The sequence below is a fragment of the Macrotis lagotis genome, chromosome 1, assembly GCF_037893015.1.
Source record: "Macrotis lagotis isolate mMagLag1 chromosome 1, bilby.v1.9.chrom.fasta, whole genome shotgun sequence".
Lineage (NCBI taxonomy): Eukaryota > Metazoa > Chordata > Mammalia > Peramelemorphia > Peramelidae > Macrotis > Macrotis lagotis.
This window is the reverse complement of record NC_133658.1, coordinates 503,021,474-503,042,389: the sequence shown is the minus strand read 5'-3', so window position 1 is coordinate 503,042,389 and position 20,916 is coordinate 503,021,474. Positions and strand designations below refer to the sequence as shown.

The following is a 20,916-nucleotide window of genomic DNA, read 5'->3' as shown; positions in this document are numbered from 1 at the left end:
TTCTTTCACAACTGTGACTAATATGGAAATGTTTTACATGTTGCACATAATGAACAGAAAAAAGAAAAATGTGGAACTTGCAATTTTGTTAAAAATGAATGCTAAAAATTGTCTTTACATAAATAATTGAGAAAAAATTTAAAAGAAAAGAAAATCCCAAATGGGGTCACAAGAAGTCAGGTACAACTGAACATTTTAAAATTAGTCAAGTAAGCAACCTTAATGTAGTAAGACATAAGAAGTAAGAAGTTGGTGTAGTTGTTACTTACCACCTAGGATAACTGACCTACAGTCCAACTTCACAAAGGTATACCAGGGAGCAGTTGTTCCTAAAACCTGTTAAGGCAATGCATACTAGTCCTAAACTCTTAAATCTTTTAAAGTTGCTTCCATGTACAATATTATTGTACAAATTGTTCTGGTTCTACTCACTTCATTCTGCATCCACTACAAGCCTTGAATTCTTTGAAACCGTCTCTATCTTTTCATTGTGAAATAGTAAAAGTATCCTTTACTCTACTTATACACTCATCTGACAGGTTTTTTTCAAGTTTGAAGGACTTTATATGAAAAATGCTCTAAATCCCTAATAATTTGAAAAATAAAATTCCAGTTCTACCTCCCAAGCATCAAATCACAAAAATGAAAAGAAAAATGATAAATGTTGGATGGTGGTGGGAACATTGCATTGTTGGTGGATATCTGAACTGTTGTTCCATTCCATTCTGTAAAGTAGTTTGGAACTATGCCCAAAAAGCTATTAAATTCTTTAATCCAATGATACCACAACTAGGTCTATATTTTAAAGAAATCAAAGAAAAAAAGGACAAATTATGTACAAAAATATTTATAAGGGTTCTTTTCTGGCTAACTAAAGGATTACCTGTCATCTGGAGAATACCTGAACAAAGTTGTGATGAACAAATATGATGAAATACTATTGTGCTGTAAGCAGTAACAAATGGAATAGTTTCAGAAAACCACACAACACTACAACTATATAGTTGTAAGAAATGATAAGAGTCAAATGAGTAGAGAATTTGCATAGTGACAACAATGTAAATACAAAAACTTTTTTTACTTTTTTTTTAAAGGTTTTTGCAAGGCAAATGGGGTAAGTGGCTTGCCCAAGGCCACACAGCTAGGTAATTATTAAGTGTCTGAGGCTGGATTTGAACTCAGGTACTCCAGACTACAGGGTCAGTGCTCTATCAACTGCGCCACCTAGCCACCGCAAATACAAAAACTTTTAAAAGATTTAAGAATTGTGATCAACAGAATGACCAATCAAGGTTGAAGCATACTACCTGCCTCCTGACATAGAATGATGGACTTGAGGTACAGATTAAGAGTTTTTTGAATATGGCTGATGTAGGCATTTCTTTTGTCTGATTAAATGTCATGTTACAATAGTTTTTCTTTTTTTTTAAATAGAGAATTGGGTGATAGGAGGGAAAGTACACTTTAGTTAAAAAAATTAATTTTAAAAAGTTGCCTATTTCTATCCTTTGATCGTGTATCAATTAGGGGAATGCCCTAATATTATTACAAACTAACATCTTAGTGTTGTTCAGTCATGTCCAACCCTTCATTATCCCTTTTGGGGTTTTTCTTGGCTAAGATAATGGAGGGCTTTGCCATTTCCTTCTCCAGTTCATTTTACAGAGGAGGAAACTGAAGCAAACAGGATTGCCCAAGCTAGAAAAAGTGCATGAGCCCGATGTCAACTTTGGTCTTCCCAATTCTAGGTCTGGAGTTCTAACCAGTGTGCCATCAAACTGCGCCAAGATATTCAACCTCCTAAGTTATGTAACCATTCATGAGTTTGGACCTTTCATTTATAGGCTATACCTCCTGAATAGCCTAGGTTTTAAAAGAATTTAAACAAGGGAACAAAATAAATTATTAATCAGCTTCACTACTTTGGTGTGTTTTCATTTGCTTAGATTTGAGTCTACCCATATCCAGATAGGAAGGACCAAATTTTGAAAAGAAAAGGGGGGGGGGGGCAAAGTTCAAGAGAACAAAACCCTCCCCCCCACCCCGATTTTGAATCTTCCAAAAGGTATTACAGAAAATTAAGACATAGATAGATATATAGGTTTCTAAATTTAAATTTACTTTTAGATTGATTTTTAAAGGGTTAAGTTTTTATAAATGTATATGTACACAACACACACATATATCTCACCTAAATCTTTTTCATCTCCTTCAAAACTTACAAGTCTTTATGGCTCAGAATTTTCAGAAAACTTATAGTTTAACAACTTTTTTCTTTCTTTTGGAAGGAAAGGAGAAAAGATGCAAAATTGGTCATCTCATCAGTGTATTAATGCTCCCAATTTAACTTCTACCAAATCAGAGCTGTAACTAGTTTGTCATATACAGCGTCAGAAAACTTCCTAGGGCTTTGAGAAGCTAAGTGACTTTGCACATGGTCATAAAGCTATGTCAGAGGTCAGAGCTGAATCCAGGTATGACTCTAATCAGCACTTTATCCACTACTGTTGGCTCTGACTAACTGCATCTTAAGGTAGTTATAATCAAATTAGTCTACAGAAGCATACCTTAAAGTAAAATATAGTCAACACCTCTCTACTCATCATTATTGCAATGCTAACTAAAGTAATAATACTAATTTTGTTTGCTAAGGGGGTTTATATTACACAGAAAGTCAACTTCTGTTCATTTACATTGTATATAATTCAATACTGAAGTCTATTTCACCCAATGTAAATTTTTGAAGGATCTAAAAAACCATCTTCGACCAAAGAGAATTAGTTAGTTGTGAGGACACCAATTTCCTTAACCAGTCAATCAAGAACTATTTACTCCTACTTGCAGAAGTTGCATTATATTATCTATCATCCAACTAATTAGAAAGATTTTGAAATTAACTATATAAATGTGCTTCACATATAGAAGAGTTGAATTTATGATAAAGTTTATAACAAAAAAAATTTTAGATAAAAGAGACTAAAGTTGTTTTTCCCCACAGCATAAAACTGGAAACCTAGTCCCACAAAAAAAAAAAAAAAGTTGACCCCAAACATAAACAATGCTTAAATTTTATCATAAAAATAATACACAAAAATAGATCTATATACAAATATCACAGCCTTAAACATTGTATTCCTATTTACAATTCAATTTTTATCTTTTATTTTCCATAGCAATTTATTTTGAAGGATTGCCTAATTGATGCTGTTTCTGAACTGGCTGGAATTTTAAAGATTATATTTTTTTTTAGGAAAAAAAAAAGAATCTGCTGAATTTCCCTTTTGTGGTTTTCTTTTAATTATACAGTTAATAACAGATTGAGCTGGTAGAGTAGAAAGAAGGAGTTTAGTTCCCTCTACTACTAGTTCTAAAAATGATCTAAGAAGAATGTCAGATTGAACAGTGATGGAGAAATGAAATGAGAAACTCAGTGGGTCATTTTTTTCAGCCTAAGGCCACAAATTTGACCTACAAGAAGTGACCAGAGCAGAACAAGTGGAATAGCAATTAAATCTGATTCTTCTCCCTTCTCTTCTATTTATTTGGTGATCACATCACCTTGAATGGATTCAACTATCATCTCTAAGCAGACAATCGTCCAATTTATTCTTCTAGTCCAAGCTTCTTTCTCCTGACTCCCAGGCTCCTACTGCCTACTGGACACCTCAAACTGCATGTTTCATGGGCATCATAACCTCAAAATGCCCATACTGAATTCATCTTTCCCCTCAAAACTCTCTCTCCCTCTTTCTAATTTCCCTCTAATAGCCAAGGGTACCACCATTCTCCCAGGTGACTATCCTCACTCACCCTATTCAATTAATTGCCCAATGCTGTTGATTCTACCTTTGAATACTTCATGTTTACGTTTTGTTCTATTCTGACAAGGTGACTGCCATCTCAGATATAAATCCAACTTGATCATGGGATTATTTTTTCTGCCACAGTCAAGCAGGTGTTAACTTTACAGTACCCGTCCCCTTCCTAGAAGGGAAGGTAAAGGAACTCTTTAGTTTCCTCTAACTTCACAGTTCACATCTTCGATTCTATTAAAAAAAAAGAAAAGAAAAAGGATGTCAAACTGAACTAAGAATTAAGTTACAGATTATAAAGTTCTATCAAGAGAAGAAAAGGAGCAGCCTTGCCCACTAAAAAAAAATGATGATGGAAATCCCTAAGTGCCATCAAAGATAATCTAATCTCTGAACAAGAAAGTGGTAATGAGGCAGCTATTTATATCAAGTTATCAATTTAAAAAAAAAGGCCTGCTATCTCCCAAAGACATGAATCCCAGATTTGATGGAAAATTTCTCAAGATTTGTCAAATTATGGGACAGCTAGGTGGCACAGTGGATAGAGCACTGGCCCTGGAGTCAGGGGTACCTGAGTTCAAATCTGACCTCAGACACTTAATAGTTACCTAGCTGTGTGGCCTTGGCTAAGCCACTTAACCCCATTGCCTTGCAAAAACAAAACAAAACAAACAAAAAAACCAAATAAATAAATAAAAGATTTTTCAAATTATGTAATTTTATATTTTGTGTGTAACCACCTGATCAAAAATGATAATGCCAAAGTAATCTAGAAAACACTACTAGAAGTTATTAAGGTTTGGGCAAGAAACAAAAACATTAGGGTCATAAGACATTTTCATCACCACTGCCCATCAAAAATAGAGCTCTCAGGAGAAAAAGACAGATTAGGGAAGTAAAAGATGGTTTTATAAATGGAACAAACTCAAAAAAATGAATTTGAATTTCTTAATCACCATTTATAAACACAGAAATAGCAGGATCCTAGCTAAGTAAGGGGTGGACAAGTAGAGAAAAAAAACTAGTAGAAAGAGCAACTTAAGCTCAGTCACTTTATCTCTAAGTACCAAACTTCCAAGTAAGAAGTAATGAGTCTAGAATAGTGGCTGTGTAAATTAAAAGAAAGGGACAAATTTGAGGGATGTTGTAAAGAAGAAATGAAAGGATCTGGCAACTAACTAGATATGAGGGACAAAAGTGAGAAGTCAAAGGAACACATTAAGGTTGAGAACCTGGAAGACAGTGAATAACAGCTTCAACTAGGTAGCAGGGAAGTCTGGAAGAAAGGAAGATTTGAGGAAAAAGATGAGTTATAACCTTAAGATTAATATCTAGTTTGAAATGTCTAACAGTCAGCTAGAAATAAGAAATAGCAGCTTGGGAAAGAACCTAGGGTTGGATCTATATCTGGGAGTCATGTGCAGAGAGATAATTAAGCAACAGAAGCGTAGAAGAGAAAAGAGCTCTGCACAGAACCTGAGACAAGGATGATAATCATGGCAAAGAAGATTGTAAAGAAGGTAGCAGCCAAGTATCATAAAAACCCTAAGAGGAGAGAAAATACAAAAGGCAAGAAATGGTTAAGAGTATCAAATGCTGAAGACAGATCAATAAATAGTGCAAGGCAAGAAAATATTGGATTTGGTAATTAGAGATCACAGGTTCAGGTAGAGTGATGAGGTTAGAAAACAGACTGCAAAGGGCTGAGAAGAATCAAAGTTGGAAAATGAGAACAATTTGTGAAGATGACTTTTTCCTGAGTTTGTAAAAGGGCTAAGTTTGAAGAAATAAATGAAGCTAGTTTAAGGAGGCTAGTGATCTAAACTGTTCTGTAAACAGCAGAAGAAAACTCAATGGAATGAGAAAATTGGAAGGGTAGAGCTCAGAAAGAGTTGAAGAAATTTTCTTTAAAAGAACCATTGGGAAAAAGAAAGAAGCTCAAAGAAAGGATAACCCTGTAGAAGAGTTTTTGAGTTTGGGGTTATACTGGACATCGGAAGAAGACAAAGCTACTCAACTCACATTCTGTTCCTGTTTTCTCCGCCAAAAGAGAATAAACCTTGGAATGGAAAAGACAGAATAAAATGGTTACTAGGAGAAAGAAATTCAAGCAAGTAGACACAAGCTACTCTGGAAAAGTTATAATCACCAAGTCCAAAAGTACTGCATCCCAGAGTATTCAACCAACCAGCAGATACTTTTAAAGTCACTCTTAGAACTTAAAAAGATACTGCAAAACATGAGCGGTGGCACAAGTTGGGGGACAAATGTCCCAATTTCCAAAAGGGAGCTTGACTTCTGTTCCTGGGAAAAATTTAGAACATATTAATAAACAGATGGTCAGTAAACATCTAGAAAAAACCTTTATGTCAAAAAGGTGTCAAAACTCATGTTCTATGATGACAAGTTCATAACAAATAGTTTACGCATGCAAAAAAATTACTATATAATTTGCCATACAATCACAAATATTGGTTAAAAAACTTCTTATAAGCTAGAGGTATTTATTTATTTACTCTTGTGTACAGTACTCTCACCTCTAGAACAGTGCTTTACACATACCAGACAAGAGTAAATTACTGATTGAAGAAAAGAGAATGTGATGGTCAAAGATATAACTCTTAAGCTGGGGTCCACAAACTTGTTTCAAAACGTTATCCTGCTAACTGTTTCAATAGAATTGATTTCATTTTTGTGCATTTGGAAACCTTTTGAAGAGCCTATAAACTTTTGCCATATTGCTGAGAGTTCATGCACAAAAATGGATAAAATCGTATGTAAAGGAAAATTATAAATGAAATTCACAGAGTGCTAAGTGCCTTTATGTCGAGTTCAGTCACTACTCGAAATAAGTCAAATTAAAAAAATTAATTTCTCTTAATTTCTGGGAGGGGGAAGAGTTTATCAACCAGAAGAAGAATCCTACTCTGGCTAGGAATTGTAACAGCTGAACTGTATCCAGGGCTTTAAGGTTTGCAAAGCATTTGATACACATGTCACTTCTGAGCTCAGAAATAGCTGGCCTATTATTGCGAGGCTTCTCTCCGGACCCACCTCGGCGCCGCTGCTGAGACCTACTGGAGCGGCGCCCATCCCGGGCAAGTTTGCCCGGGCACCTCCACCTCCGGCCCTACTTTGTCACCGTATTCCAGAGCTCGAGTCTGCCCGGGCACACAGGCGGGCGGCGGGGCGCACAGTTCGGTGCAGTTTTGTCTGTAAGGAGTTCGGGGAAGGCCGGGGGTGAAGGCGTGCAGTTCTCCTCATTAAAACGGTCTTAAATTTGTCACCGCGTTTGGAAGCGGCAGCGGCATTTTAAACCATCCTTCGAACTACAGTCAAGCGGTGCTTGGTGAGTGGAAATGTCCCAAGGGAGGGTTTTTTTCCGCGAGTCGGGCCTGGCCCGCCCCCCCCCCCCCGCGATCCCGCTTCGGCTCGGCACAGCGGATCCGAGGGGCCGCCGCGGCAGGGGCGGCTTCCACTCCCCCCCCCCCGGCCCCGCCACGCTCGCGCGGGGCACGCACACGCACACGTGTGCCCCTCCGCCCGGGGCACGGCCAGGCAGAACCGCCGCACTCGGGCGGCGAGGAGAAGTTAGGAGGCACAGGGGAGGGGGAGGGGAAGGGGCCCAGGCTCCGGGGAGGGCGGGAGGGAGAGGTCGACGCCCCGGGAGGAGCGTGGGGGAGGGGAGGGAGGCGCGGAGGGGGAGGGGAGCCCTGACCTCGCCCGGCCCCGCCACCCGCCCTCCGCGGCCGCGGCCCCGGCCCCGGCCCCCGCCGGGCCGGCCCCGAGCGCGGGGCTGCACGGCCCCCTCCCCCCAGCCCCCGGGCCCGCTCACCTCCTGGTTGAAGGCGTTGACGGCGTCCATGTTCGCGCTGCGGCGGCTGCTCCGGGCCCCGCCGGGTTCATAGACCTCGCGTTGCAGGGGGCGCCGGCGGGGAGCGGGGCGGAGAGGCCGGGCCGGGGCGGCGGCGAGGGACGGCCCGAGGAGGCGGCGGCGCTGGCGGCCCGATCCACGCTTCAGTCCCGTCCGGAGGAAGGAAAAAAGGAGGAGGCGGCGGCGGCGGCGCTGGGCTCCAACATGTCCGTTCGGCGGCGCTCGGCGTCTCGCTGACACGGCCCCCCGCGCACACAGACATACACCCCACACGCACGCACGGGCGGCCGCCCTCGGGGTCGGGGAGCCGGCGGGCGGGCGGGCGGGCCGGCCGGGCGACGGGCCTTCTCCTCCTCCTCCGCTCTCTATCGCTCTCAGCCAGCGGGATGGCGGCAGCGGCCGAGTCCACGCCGCGCGGGGCACCCTGGGACGGCTCAGACCTCCCAGCCGCTTCCTGTTTCCCGGCGGCGTGGACCTCTCCTCCCGCCACTCTTCCCCTCCCCCAGCCCCTTCCCCGCCGCTTGTCCCCGCCTACTTCCTCTGGGGCCGGAGCGCGGAGCCGGGCTGGCGGCGGCGGCGAGGACGGGAGCGGCGGCGGCGGCGGCGGCACGTGACGCCCGCCGCGCGGCGCTTCCCGCCGGCCCGGGCTGCGCCCCTCGCGGGAGGGGGAAGGGCGGCAGGGACGAGCGCCCCTTGCCCGCCGCCGCACAAAAGCCCGGCTCCCGGGGGGGCCTCTTCGCGTTTAGGGCGCCGGGGCCCCGATGCCGCCCGTGGCAGCGCGGGCCCCGCGCCGCCGAGGAAAGGCTTTAACTGTCCGGGGGAAGGCGGCTCTCGCCCCGGCGCTAACGGCCGGCGGGCCCGGGCCTCCCCCCCCCCCCCCGGGAGGGCTGGTCTCCAGGAGCCGGCCCGCGGCTTTGGCACACCAAGAAGAGCCTGGGTCCATTTTTTTTTTTCAGTTCAGTAAACATTGAAGTGAGTATTGTGTTTTAGGCCCTGTGGGAGGCACCGAGGAGACAAAAAGGGGCAAAAGACAGCCCCTGCCCTGGGGGAGCCCGGCCAGAAGGTGTCCACCCAGAGACTTCCAGGTCCAGCGCTCTCCCAACACCCCTGAGCTTCTCATTTGGGGTCTTTGCCTCACTTTCCTCTGCAAAATGAGGACAGGAACATCCACCTCATAGATCTGTTCTGAAAAGCAAATGAAAATATGTGAAAAGAGCTTGTCGTGTGGCCCAATCTGATCTGCTATTAGACCCCCTCGAAGGCGTCACTTCAACTCTCTGCAGCCTCAGTTTTCTCACTTAGAAAATGATTGGAATTTTTGTAGGTGACTTTTACTGGGGACTGCTAGACCTGGTGTCAAAAAGATGAATTCAAATCCAACCTCAAGACTCTAGCTGACTTTTGCGTGGTCCTGGGCAAGTCACTTAACCTCTCCTTCAGTTCCCTACTCTGTAAAATGGGGGTAATAATATCACCTACATCCCAAGCTTGTTGCAAGTACTATGTAAATGTTAGCTATAATTCTTAGCATTAGATGGACACTGAATTCCCTTTCCAAATATCTAGGAAGGAAAGAACAGTTTCACTTTTGGCTTTCTATCCTCAGTACCCTGCCTATAGTAGGCCCTTAATAAACGTTTATTAAATTTAATTACATTGTATTCTGCAGGGTAATTAATTTACTAACTTTACAAAGTCACCCTAATTCAGCTATACTCAAACTAATGTTTATGCCTATTATAATAATGTAAAATTTAGAAATTACCAATGGAAGTAAATAAAAACTTTTCTTTTGAAGCTTATTTTTCCATTTTCTTTATATCATCCAATTATGTATAAAGTCTTGTTTCTTCAGGGGAATTGGCAAGTTGATTGAATAATATTGAATACCTTTTTAGTGATCACTAAAACTTTGGATTTCCCATCTTTGCCTCCTGAAGAGGATACCATAATCTACTATATCATATATCTGGGCAGAAGATTCAAGAGCTTTAGTATGATTTTTCTTTTTTCTTTTCTTTTTTAGTTAGTGGCCCAAAAAAAGATACAACAGGAGTTGGAGACCTAGATTCTACCAGTAAATTGTTGTGTGATCCTAGGTAAATTAATCTTTTGGGGGTTTCAGGTTCCAGATGTGTCTAAAGACTTAGAGCATCGGTAAGATCCTTCCTGTGACAAAATTCTGGATCTAAAATTTAGCCTAGTGTTGAGGAACATTGCATACTATGCTTTCAGGAAAGAAAAAAAAAGCCCAACAACTATAAATATAAATGAAACTACTTAAGTAAATGAATATATATATATATATATATATATATATATATATATATATATAAACATTTCATTCTGTCAAAGTGCTGTAAAAAGTTACATAGGGGCTACTAGATGATGCAGTGTATGGAATCAAGAAAATTCATCTTTTTGTGTTCAAATCTGCGCACAGTCTAGCTAAGACAAAGGCTAGCTGTATGACTCTGGACTAATCATTTAACCCTGTATGCCTCAAGTTTCCTCACCAGAAAAATGAACTGGAAAAGGAAATGGCAAACCATTCCAGTACCTTTGCCAAGAAGACCCAAAATAGGGTCACAAAGAGTCTGACAAAACTGAACAATTCAAGTATAGGAATGTAGACAACCTAAGCTAAGGAGGAAAAAATATAATTCTAAGGAAAAAAGTTTCATATGGCACAAACTATTAAAAAGTAAAAGAAAAATATTAAAGGTGTGAACTGATAGTTGAGTAATTACTTCAATCCTATTATCATAGGTCCTTTTGAGCATTAGCGAGTTTTCCTTATCTGTTAGCTTAAGTCGAATGTCTTCCTTATTTTACTTAATTTGTAGGACCTTTTAAAATGCAGATTTATTGTCAGATGGTTTGGGAATTTCATAAGTTGATTTTTATTATAATTAATTGATCCTAACTGTTGTATGTTCTCTTCCAAAGTCCTAAAGGTGATTGTTACCTGACCATAACAATTTGCATTAAGGGTTTAATGGAATGTTTCTGTCTCTTTATTTGACTCATTATTGATTCATTTGATCTTATGCCTTTCAAAAGATGAACTCATTGGAGAGAGGAGATCTAAACTTTAAAAACCTACCCTTTCTCAAATATATGATTCTCATTTCTGGCTTGTGATCCCCACCCCCTACCACCAGGGTATCTTCAATTATCTGTAAGATAAGAGCTAAATACAGCAACTTTTTTTTTTTTTAGTAATTTTAAAAGTAAACATAATCATAGATCAATGCATATAAAATGTCAGATGTTTTCTGTGTGCTGGTTGATTTTACTATATTTTTTTTCCCTTGTACTCTTAAAAGCTTAAGTCTAGGGGGTGGCTAGGTGGAGTAGTGGATAAAGCACCGCCCCTGGAGTCAGGAGTACCTGGGTTCAAATCCGGTCTCAGACACTTAATAATTGCCTAGCTGTGTGGCCTTGGGCAAGCCACTTAACCCCATTTGCCTTGCAAAAACCTTAAAAAAAATCAAAGCTTAAGTTTATAAGGGGAGAGAAAAAGGGTTCCCTGAGAAATGTAGGTAGTATAAAAATTTTAAATATCAGTAAAAATGTATTTTTCAAAAAACTAATGTAATCCCACTGAATTTTGGAACAAGAGTTCTGAACATTGATTCTCTTCCTTCTTAAAAACTGCAAAGAATGTTAAAGGTTACCTGATCCAACTCCCTCATTGTTCTCACTGGTTAAAACAAAGTAGCCTCATCTTGATATATAGTCTGATTTCTCTTAACAATCCAAATTTATTCCCACTATTTGTATATTTTTCTTTTTTTCTTTCTTTTTTTTTTTAGAGAAAGTTGAAGTTAAGTGACTGGCCTAGACTCACACAGCTAATTAAAACTGATGCCACTGCCTGGTCACTATCCACTGAGCCACCTGTCTATTACCGCTATATATCTTAATTTGATCTCCTGATCTTGCCAGATTTTGTCTTCCAGATAAATACTTCTAGGCTGCTAGATGGACTAGCGAATAGAGCACTGAATTTGCAATTAAGTTAATAAGAGTTTGAGTCCTACAGTGATGACTTAGGCTAGTCACTTAACCTCTTAACCTTGGTAACCACCTTTTGAAAAAATGATATTATTATTGTTATAGGTTATTGTGAAGATCAGAGGAGGTGATGTGCAAAGTGTTTTGCAGATCTTAATGTTAACTATTATTCATCTCATATCCTAGTCATTAATTGCCCCTTTGTAAAATATTATTCTTTTCTTGCTTTATCTTTCCATAGCCTACATTGGGGTTCATAAACCAGGATCTATTAACTTATTTATAAAATATTTGATAACTTCAATAAAATTAGTTTTGCCTTATAATCTTATGTGCATTTAAAAAGTATTAATCTGCAAAAGGATCCATCTTTTGCATTCTTCAAGATGTAGTCCAAACGTTTCCTGATGTAGAAAGGATACTTCTTCTGATTGCCCTCCTCTGATGACACTTATTGTCCATGTAACCAATTTATGCTGTTACATATTATCATTGTAGTAAAAGGGAACAGGACTGAAAACAGAAAACTTAGGATCTAGTTCTGACTGCCAGTTACTAGCTTTGTGACCAGAAGTACTTAAATATTTCTAAGATCTAGATTCTTCATATGTAAAATGGCAAACATAATAATACCTGCCCTCTATATGATCCATTATGTTGAATATTGAGTGGTAGAGTGCCCTATTAGATATAAGATCTCCATTTTACAGCTAAAAATATATTCACTCATTGCTTCTACTTTCTGACCTTTTGTTTCATTTCAACCACCTGCAGTCTGGCTTTCATCCTCGTCAACAAGTTTGAAACTGTTAGCTCCAAAAGTGATAAATTATTTCTTGATACTAAATGTAATCTTTTCTCAATCTTTATAGTCCAGTTCTTTAACATTTGTCTCTATTGAACTTGAGTTTTTGTAGCATAGCTTGTCATTCTCTTACTAATTGTCTAACCAGTCCTCACTCTCATTTGCAGATTCATCATCCATGACCTTTTTCCTTTGCATGTATATACCTTAGGATTCCTTCCTAGATTCTCTGTACTTCTCAGTCTATACTTTCAGTAATTGTGTCAGTTCCCTTCAATTCAGCTGTCGTCTCTGTACAGATCAATCCTAAATCTATATACCCAGCACTCATTTCTCTCTTGAGTATCAAGCTTGAGTCTCCAGCTACCTGCTAGGCATATCTAGTTAATTTCCCACAGGTACCTCAAACATGAAAACCCTTAATCTCACTCTTCTTTTCCTTAGTTTTATATTTCTATACTTTTATATTTCTATTCAATAAATCACCATTCTTCCAGTCACCTGTGTCTAGAATATTTCCCTTCCTTACCTCTCACTTTTTCAGAACCTCTATATAACCTTCAAAGATCAACTTTATTTTGTGTACATAGCTCTGTGTGTGTGTATGTGTACACACACACATACACAGACACATGCTTTTGTGAACATATATTCCCCCATGAAATTATTGTCATGTCAAATATGTAGAGGAGCAAGAAATGATTCTGTCTACTCCATAATGAGAATAATACCTAAGAGAAGCTGTATCAATACAGGTGACATTAAACAGGGCCTTCTTTGTTGGAGCAGTCAGAGATGTTGAACTTACAAGTGTACTTAGGATATTGAATTGGCAATGGTAGCAAGGTTTGAGAATCCCCTCACAAACCAGGGACTTCATAGCTTGGAGGAGTAGTTTTGCCAGACCTTTGCAGAGGGAATTAAGTTTTCCATGTAGAGCTTTCCCAAAATCCTTTGCTTAGGACTCAGATAAAAATACTTTTTTTGTTCCTTATAGTCCTTTATTATTAGTGTTGTTCAGTCATTTCAGTCATATATGACTTTCCATGACCCTATTTTGGGGTTTTCTTGGCAGAGAAGTTGGGGTGCTTTGCCATTTATTTCTCCTGCTGCTTTTAAAGATAAGCAAACTGAAGCAAGCAAGGATAAGTGATTTGCTGAGGAATGAGTCTTGGAATCTCCCTGATCCCAAGACTGCTGCCCCATCTAGTTGACCTTTATAATCCTAAATAAACCTCTTTTCTATTGAAGGCCTCAGGAGCTGAGGGCCCCGTGAAATTGTTGTTTTTTAACCAATAGATTCTCAGAATGAGAGCAGGAGTCATTGAGAATATTAAAACAAAGTCCTTGAGCTTGAACTCATCACATTGAGTTAGAAATCTGAAACCGAAGGATGTGAAATTGACAAACCTTGGCAACAGATTACAGGTAAAAGATACAAAGAATCCAAGATGTCTGCCTAAGAGACACACAGGAAGAGGTGTTGTGCTGCCCTCTGCTGGCGTAGAAAAGATGGAAGTGACCCAAAGAGTCCAGCTATTGGGATAAAAACTGCTGGGATAATTGGAAGTTAGTATGGAAAAAACTTAGATCAACACCTCATACCCTTTAACAAGATAAGATCCAAATGGTTACAGGATTTAGACATAAAAAAACAATATAAGCAAATTAGAAGATCAAGGACTAGTTTACCTGTCAGATCTATGGAAAGGGGAGCAGTTTATGACTAAGGAAGAGTTGGAGAACATCACCAAAATCCAATTAGATGATTTCAATTACATTAAATTAAAAAGTTTTTGCACAGATAAAACCAATGTAACCAAGATCAAAAGAAATGTAGTAAATTGGGAAACAATCTTTACAACTAATGATTCTGACAAAGGACTCATTTCTAAAAGATACAGAGAACTGAGTCATATTTTTAAAACAAAAAGCCATTCCCCAATTGACAAATGGTCAAAGGATATGCAAAGGCAATTTACAGATGAGGAGATCAAAGTAATCCATAGCCATATGAAAAATTGCTCCAAATCATGAACTATTAGAGAAATGCAAATTAAAACTTCTCTGAGGTACCACCTCACACCTCTCAGACTGGTCAATATGACCAGAAAGGATAATGATCATTATTGGAAGGGTTGTGGGAAATCTGGGACACTATTACACTGTTGGTGGAGCTGTGAACTCATCCAACCTTTCTGGAGAGCTATTTGGAACTACGCCAAAAGGGCAACAAAAATGTGCATACCCTTTGACCCAGCAATACCACTACTAGGTATATACCCTGATGAAAAGGGTAAAAAATATCACTTGCACAAAAATATTTGTAGCAGCCCTGTTTGTGGTGGTAAAGAATTGGAAATCAAGTAAATGTCCTTCAATTGGGGAATGGCTTAGCAAACTGTGGTATATGTATGTCATGGAACACTATTGTTCTATTAGAAACCAGGAGGGACTGGATTTCAGGGAAGCCTGGAGGGATTTGCATGAACTGATACTGAGTGAGATGAGCAGAACCAGAAAAACACTGTATACCCTAACAGCAACATGGGAGTGATGTTCAAACTTGAAGGACTGGCTCATTCCATCAGTGCAACAATTGGGAACAGTTTTGGGATTTCTGCAAAGGAGAGTGCCATTTGTATCCAGATAAAGAACCATGGAGTTTGAACAAAGTTCAAGGACTATTCCCTGTAATTTAGGAAAAAAAACCAGGTATCTTATTGTCTGATCTTGTTATCTCTTAGACTTCTTGTCTCTTCCTTAAGGATATGATTTCTCTCTCATCACACTCAATTTGGATAAATGTACAACATGGAAACACAGTTAAAGACTGACAGATTGCTTTCTGTGGTGGGGGGGGAGTAAGATTGGGGGGAAATTGTAAAACTCAATATCTTTAATAAAAATAAATTTAAAAAAAAGAAGATGGAAGTGGGGAGGGTTGGAGCAAGAGTGAATTCAATTTAGGCAGGTTGAGTTTAATGTTTCTATGGGACAGCCATAGGTAATAGGAGATTTGAGATTGATTAGAAATAAGCAGTTTCAGACAAGTAAATTTGAGAGTCATCATCATGGGAACTGATGAAATCAAGCAATATAAAGGGATAAAAGTAGAGGACTCAAGACAGAACTCATAGAGGGCCACCCATGATTAGAGAATGTGATCTGAAGAGGATCTAGCATAGTACAAGAAAGGTAGATGGTGAACTAGGAGATAGTGGTATTCCAAAAAACCTAGAGAGAAGTATTGAGGAGAAAAGAGTGATTTATAAAGAATTTTAAGAAACTACCATGCAGTTATGTCAACACAACAGAATTTGAAAAAAGATAGTCTATAAAATAGCAAATGGAAATAAGATATTGTCAACAAGACAGGAAAATAAAATTAAAGTAGAGCTTTAAAATGACCCAATCCCAAATTCAGGGAAACCTGGAAAGATTTAAATAAACTGATGCTGAACGAGATGAGCAGAACCAGAAGAACATTGTATACCCTAAGAGCAACATGGGGGTGACAGTCAACCTTAATGGACTTGCTTATTCCAACAGTCAGGCATAATTTTGGAGTATCTGTGACAGAGAATGAGATCTGTATCCAGAAAAAGAATTGTGGAGTTTGAACAAAAACCAGACTATTACCATTAATTTAATTTTTTTTCAATATTTATTATCATTTTGTACAATGTTTTTTATACATTACTAAAATGTTCTTAAGAGTAAACAAAATACCTCTTCCCCCTCAAAAATATAGACTCACTTGAGCAATAAAGTAAAGGGGAGAGAAAAAATTAAAATAAAAAAATAATAGTAATAATTGTAGGTATGGCCAGGTGGTGCAGTGGACAGAGCACCAGCCCTGGAGCCAGAAGCACCCAAGCCCATATCCAGCCCTGTACACCCAACAATCACCCAGCTCTGTGACATGCAAGCCACCCCAACCCCACTGCCCTGCATAAACCAAAAAAAAGACATAAAATAAAATAGTAATAATAGTAGGGGTGGCTGGGTGGCAGACAGAGCACTGGCCCTTGAGCCAGGAGCACCCAGGTCCAAATCCGGCCTCAGACACCCAACAATCAGCCTGCTATGCGGCCCCAGGCAGGCCACCCAGTCCCATTTGCCCTGCACCCCCCCCCCAAAATAATAATAACAATAAAAAATTTGCTTCAGTCTGTGTTCCAACACCACCAGCTCTGTCGCAGGTGGGTCACATTCTTTATGATAAGTCCATCACAAAAGTTACTTCCATATTTTTCCACCATTGCCATTGCCAATCACAACTCCCTCTTTCGTATTTCTCCACTACCATGTACTATATTTTCTCTCTCCTTTCACTGACTTTGCTGTAAGGTAGCTGAGTGGTGCAGCAGACAGATGCCTGGCCCTGGTACCAAGAGGCCCCCAGCCCCCATACCACCCCTTAGGCCCAGCATCCACCTGGCCCTATGGTCCCGGACAGGCCATCCAATCCCAGCCCCTTGCAAGAAGTAAAAAAGAAAATGCATTATATCTGACCACTCTCCCCCTATGGTCCATCCTCTCCTCCTTCATTCACATCCCCACCCTTTCCCCCTGTCCCCACCCTCTCCTTCTTACTCCAGATGTCTGTACCCCATTGAGTATATATGTTATTTCCTCTCCTAGCCACCTCTGATGAGAGCAAAGATTCCCTCATTCCCCCCTTGCCTTCTCCCCCTCCACATCATTGCAATAGCTCATTGTAATAAAGAAAAATCTTATTATATGAAATGTCTTGGCCTATTCCACCTCTCCTTTATTCTTTCTCCCATTACATTTCCCTTTTGTCTATTGACTCCATTTTTACACCATATTTTATCTTGGAATTCAGCTTTCTCCTGTGCTTCATCTATAAAAGCTCCTTCTACCTGCTCTGTTAATTGAGAAGGTTCATATGAGTAGTATCAGTGTCATTTTTCTATTCAGGAATATATGCAGTTCATCATCATCAAGTCCCTCATATTTTCCCCTTTTCCTCCAATCTCTATGCTTCACCTGAGTCCTATATTTGAAGATCAAACCTTCTGTTCAGCTCTGGCTTTCCAACAGGAACATTTGAAATTCCCCTGGTTCATTGAAAGTCCATCGTCTTCCCTGGAAGAGGACGTTCAGTTTTGCTGGGTAGTTCATTCTTGGTTGCATTCTAAACTTTTTAGCCTTCCAGGATATTATATTCCAAGCCCTATGAGCTTTTAATGTAGTTGCTGCTAAGTCCTGTATGGTCCTGATTGCAGCTCCACAGTATTTGAATTGTGTCCTTCTGGCTGCTTGTAATATTTTCTCTTTGACTTGGGAGTTCTGGAACTTGGCTATAATATTCCTGGGGGTTGGTTTTTTGGGATCTCTTTCTTGGGGGGATTTATGGATTCTCTCCATTTCTATTTTGCCCTCTGCTTCTAGGATATCAGGGCAATTTTCCTGTAGTAATTCTTTGAAAATGATGTCAAGGCTCTTTTCCTGATCATGACTTTCAGGTATTCCAATAATTTTTTAATTATTTTTTCTAAATCTGTTTTCCATATCAGTTGCTTTTTCAATGAGATGTTTCACATTTTCTTCTAATTTTTCATTCTTTTGTTTTTGAAGTATTGAGTCCTGATTTCTCATAAATTCATCAATCTCCCTGAGCTCTATTCTTTTCTGAAGGATTTGTTTTCCTCAGCTTTCTCATCTCTTTTTCTATCTGTCCCATTCTGCTTTTTAAAGCATTCTTTTCCTCAATAACTTTTTGAACTGTTATACCCATTTGACCTAAGGTGGTTTTTAGCATGCTATTTACTTCAGCATTTTTTTTTTTTTTTGGATTTCCTTGACTAAGCTGCTGACTTCATTTTCATGTTTTTCCTGCATCTCTCTCATTTTTTTTTAGGTTTTTGCAAGGCAAATGGGGTTAAGTGGCTTGCCCAAGGCCACACAGCTAGGTAATTATTAAGTGTCTGAGACCAGATTTGAACCCAGGTACTCCTGACTCCAAGGCCAGTGCTTTATCTACTACGCCATCTAGCCTCCCCTCTCTCATTTCTTTTCCCAGTTTTTCTTCTAACTCCCTCATTTGATTTTCAAAGTCTTTTTTGAGCTCTGTCATAGCCTGAGCCCAATTTCTGTTTTTCTTGGAGTTTTTAGATACAGGAGCTTGTGCTTCCTCATCTTCAGACTGAGTGTTTTGATACTTCTTGGGCTCACAGGCTAAATATTTCTCAGTGGTATTCTTTTTTCTCTGCTTGCTCATTTTCCCAGCCTTAGCCTGTTTTGGGGTGCTTCCTGAGCTTTTAGGACACTTCCACAAGGGTCTCAGTGTGTGAGGCTCTGTCCTCCCTCCTGGTCTGTGAATGACCATAAGTGCCCCCTTCTGCCACAGGGCTGAGGTGGGGGGGGCTTCTGTTCTTTTGGGGGGGGCCTAGGCTGTGATCAGGATCTGAATGTGGTCAGAGCCCCAGAGTCCTGTTCCAGGGGCAGAGCTCTGCAGTCTCTCTCTTTTCACTCCCTTCCCTAGGTTCAATGGGTTCATGCCCTGGGGCCTCCTGCTTACCTGCTCTGCCTGCTTATGTTTCCTGGATCTGGACTGCCTTGGCCACTGCTGATAGCTTTGTGCCCCAAGGGCTGGGCTTCCCCTGCTCCCTCTGGCTGAGGTCCCGGTTCCCCCAGTCTCTGCCTGGTGCTCCCTGGGGGTGTAGGTCAGGAAACTCCCCCCACTGCTGTGAGCTGTGGCTCCCAGCGCCCTGGGACTGCCTCTGGGAGGCTGAAGTTCTTTCGCTCTGGCAGGCCACCCCTCTGGTGGGCCGCCCCTCCAACCCTGGGGAGCAGAGCCTTTCTGCTCTTTTCCAAGTTACCTTGAGTAGGAGAACTGCCTACCTGTGTCCCTCTGTGGGTTCTGTATCTCGAAAATTTAGTTAGAGTCTTTAGTTTTGAAGATTTATGAGACAGCAACTAAGACAGGATCCTCTCTTGTCGCCATCTTGGTTCCACCCCCCCCATTACCTTTAATTTTTAAAAAAATGTTTTCTTATTATGTAATTTTACAATATCTCATACTTTATTTTTCTTCCTTAAGGATATAATTTCTCTCTCATCACATTCAACTTAGATCAATGCATACCATGGAAACAATGTAAAGAATAACAGACTGCCTTCTGTGGGGGGTGGGGGGGGAAGCAAGATTAGGGGGAAAATTGTAAAATTCAAAATAAAATCTTTCTAAAAAGAAATTACCCAATCCCAGAAAAAAGAAATTGAAGTAACTGTAAAGGAATTCTAAAGGAAAATGAAAGTCCTGATCCAGATAGATTTACAAGAGAATTCTGTCAAATTTTTAAAGAACAATTTGTACCTACACTTCAAATATTTATTTTCCAAAATTAAAAAAGAAGTAATATTAAAGTATTTTAATGGATAATCATAATCCTAGTGCTGAAAACTAGGAAAGATAAATCAAGGATGGATAAAATTATATACCAATATCACTAATGACTCAAAATTCAAGTAAAACCTAGGCAAAATGACTGTAAAATGTGTCTAAAAATCATTTACTGTGATCATGCTGGATTATATCCTAGGGATGCAATTATAGTTCAACATTGATAACAGTATAATTATAATAATATCTAAAATAGCCTAAATTGTATGATTCTATCAATAATATTTTATGCTTTAAAATTCCTACAAAGAACAGGCATAGGAAGGTCTTGTTAATATAAGTATCTATGACCAAAAGCTAATATCATATGCAATGGGGTGCTCTTTCCCCATTATTATTTGATCTGGTCCTAGAAGAGCTAGCAAGAGCACTGGACAAGAAAGAAGATAAAGGAATAAAGGCAAAGAGAAGAACTTTCCCTAAGCATGAATCAGCAAAAAATCAAAATGAGATGATTAATAGATTCAGTGAAGTTATAAGTTAAAAAGTAAACCTTCAGAAATTCATAGGATTTCTATACAATATTGATGAAAATCTAGGAGACAAAAATAGAAAGGAAGTCCTATTCAAAAATCACTAAATAATGGAAGGAACCTTATTCTCCTACTTTTATTCTAGCAATGTTAGAGAAAGAACATAGGATTGAATAATGACCAAGAACTCAAATGAGATTGGATTAAATAAAAAGCCTTCACGCAGCCCAGGATGACAGAAAAACATACCTAGAAGCTATAGACCCTGGAAGAGGATTTCTGCTAGTACAGGAAAATGAACCAAAAACTTTCATCATTTGAGGGCAAAACTCTTGACAGGGAAGTTCCAAACGATCCAAGTGCCTAATCCAAAGTAATAAGGAAAAAAAGAAGATCATCCAATACCTTAAACAAGGAAGTTCCAGAAAGGATTGAACTCAAGAAGTTTCACTGAGGAATAGAAGACAGTTTTTCTGATTGTGGAAATCCAAGCAGGG

At 39.9% G+C, this 20,916-nt stretch overlaps 1 protein-coding gene across 6 annotated transcripts in view; it reads right to left on the bottom strand.

Moving 5' to 3' along the window:
- Positions 1-8,211, bottom strand: part of LOC141506865 (SR-related and CTD-associated factor 4) — a 109,571-nt gene extending 101,360 nt beyond the window's left edge. For 3 of the 6 annotated variants that reach the window (XM_074214016.1, XM_074214011.1, XM_074214010.1), the window contains exon 1: positions 7,648-8,179. In XM_074214016.1, the coding sequence (XP_074070117.1) occupies positions 7,648-7,677 (30 nt within the window). In that variant the 5' untranslated portion in view covers positions 7,678-8,179. Of the gene's footprint in view, positions 1-7,647 lie in introns of all 6 variants that reach the window. The other 3 variants (XM_074214017.1, XM_074214012.1, XM_074214014.1) reach the window with 2 other exon arrangements.
- Between the last annotated feature and the right edge of the window lie 12,705 nt (positions 8,212-20,916).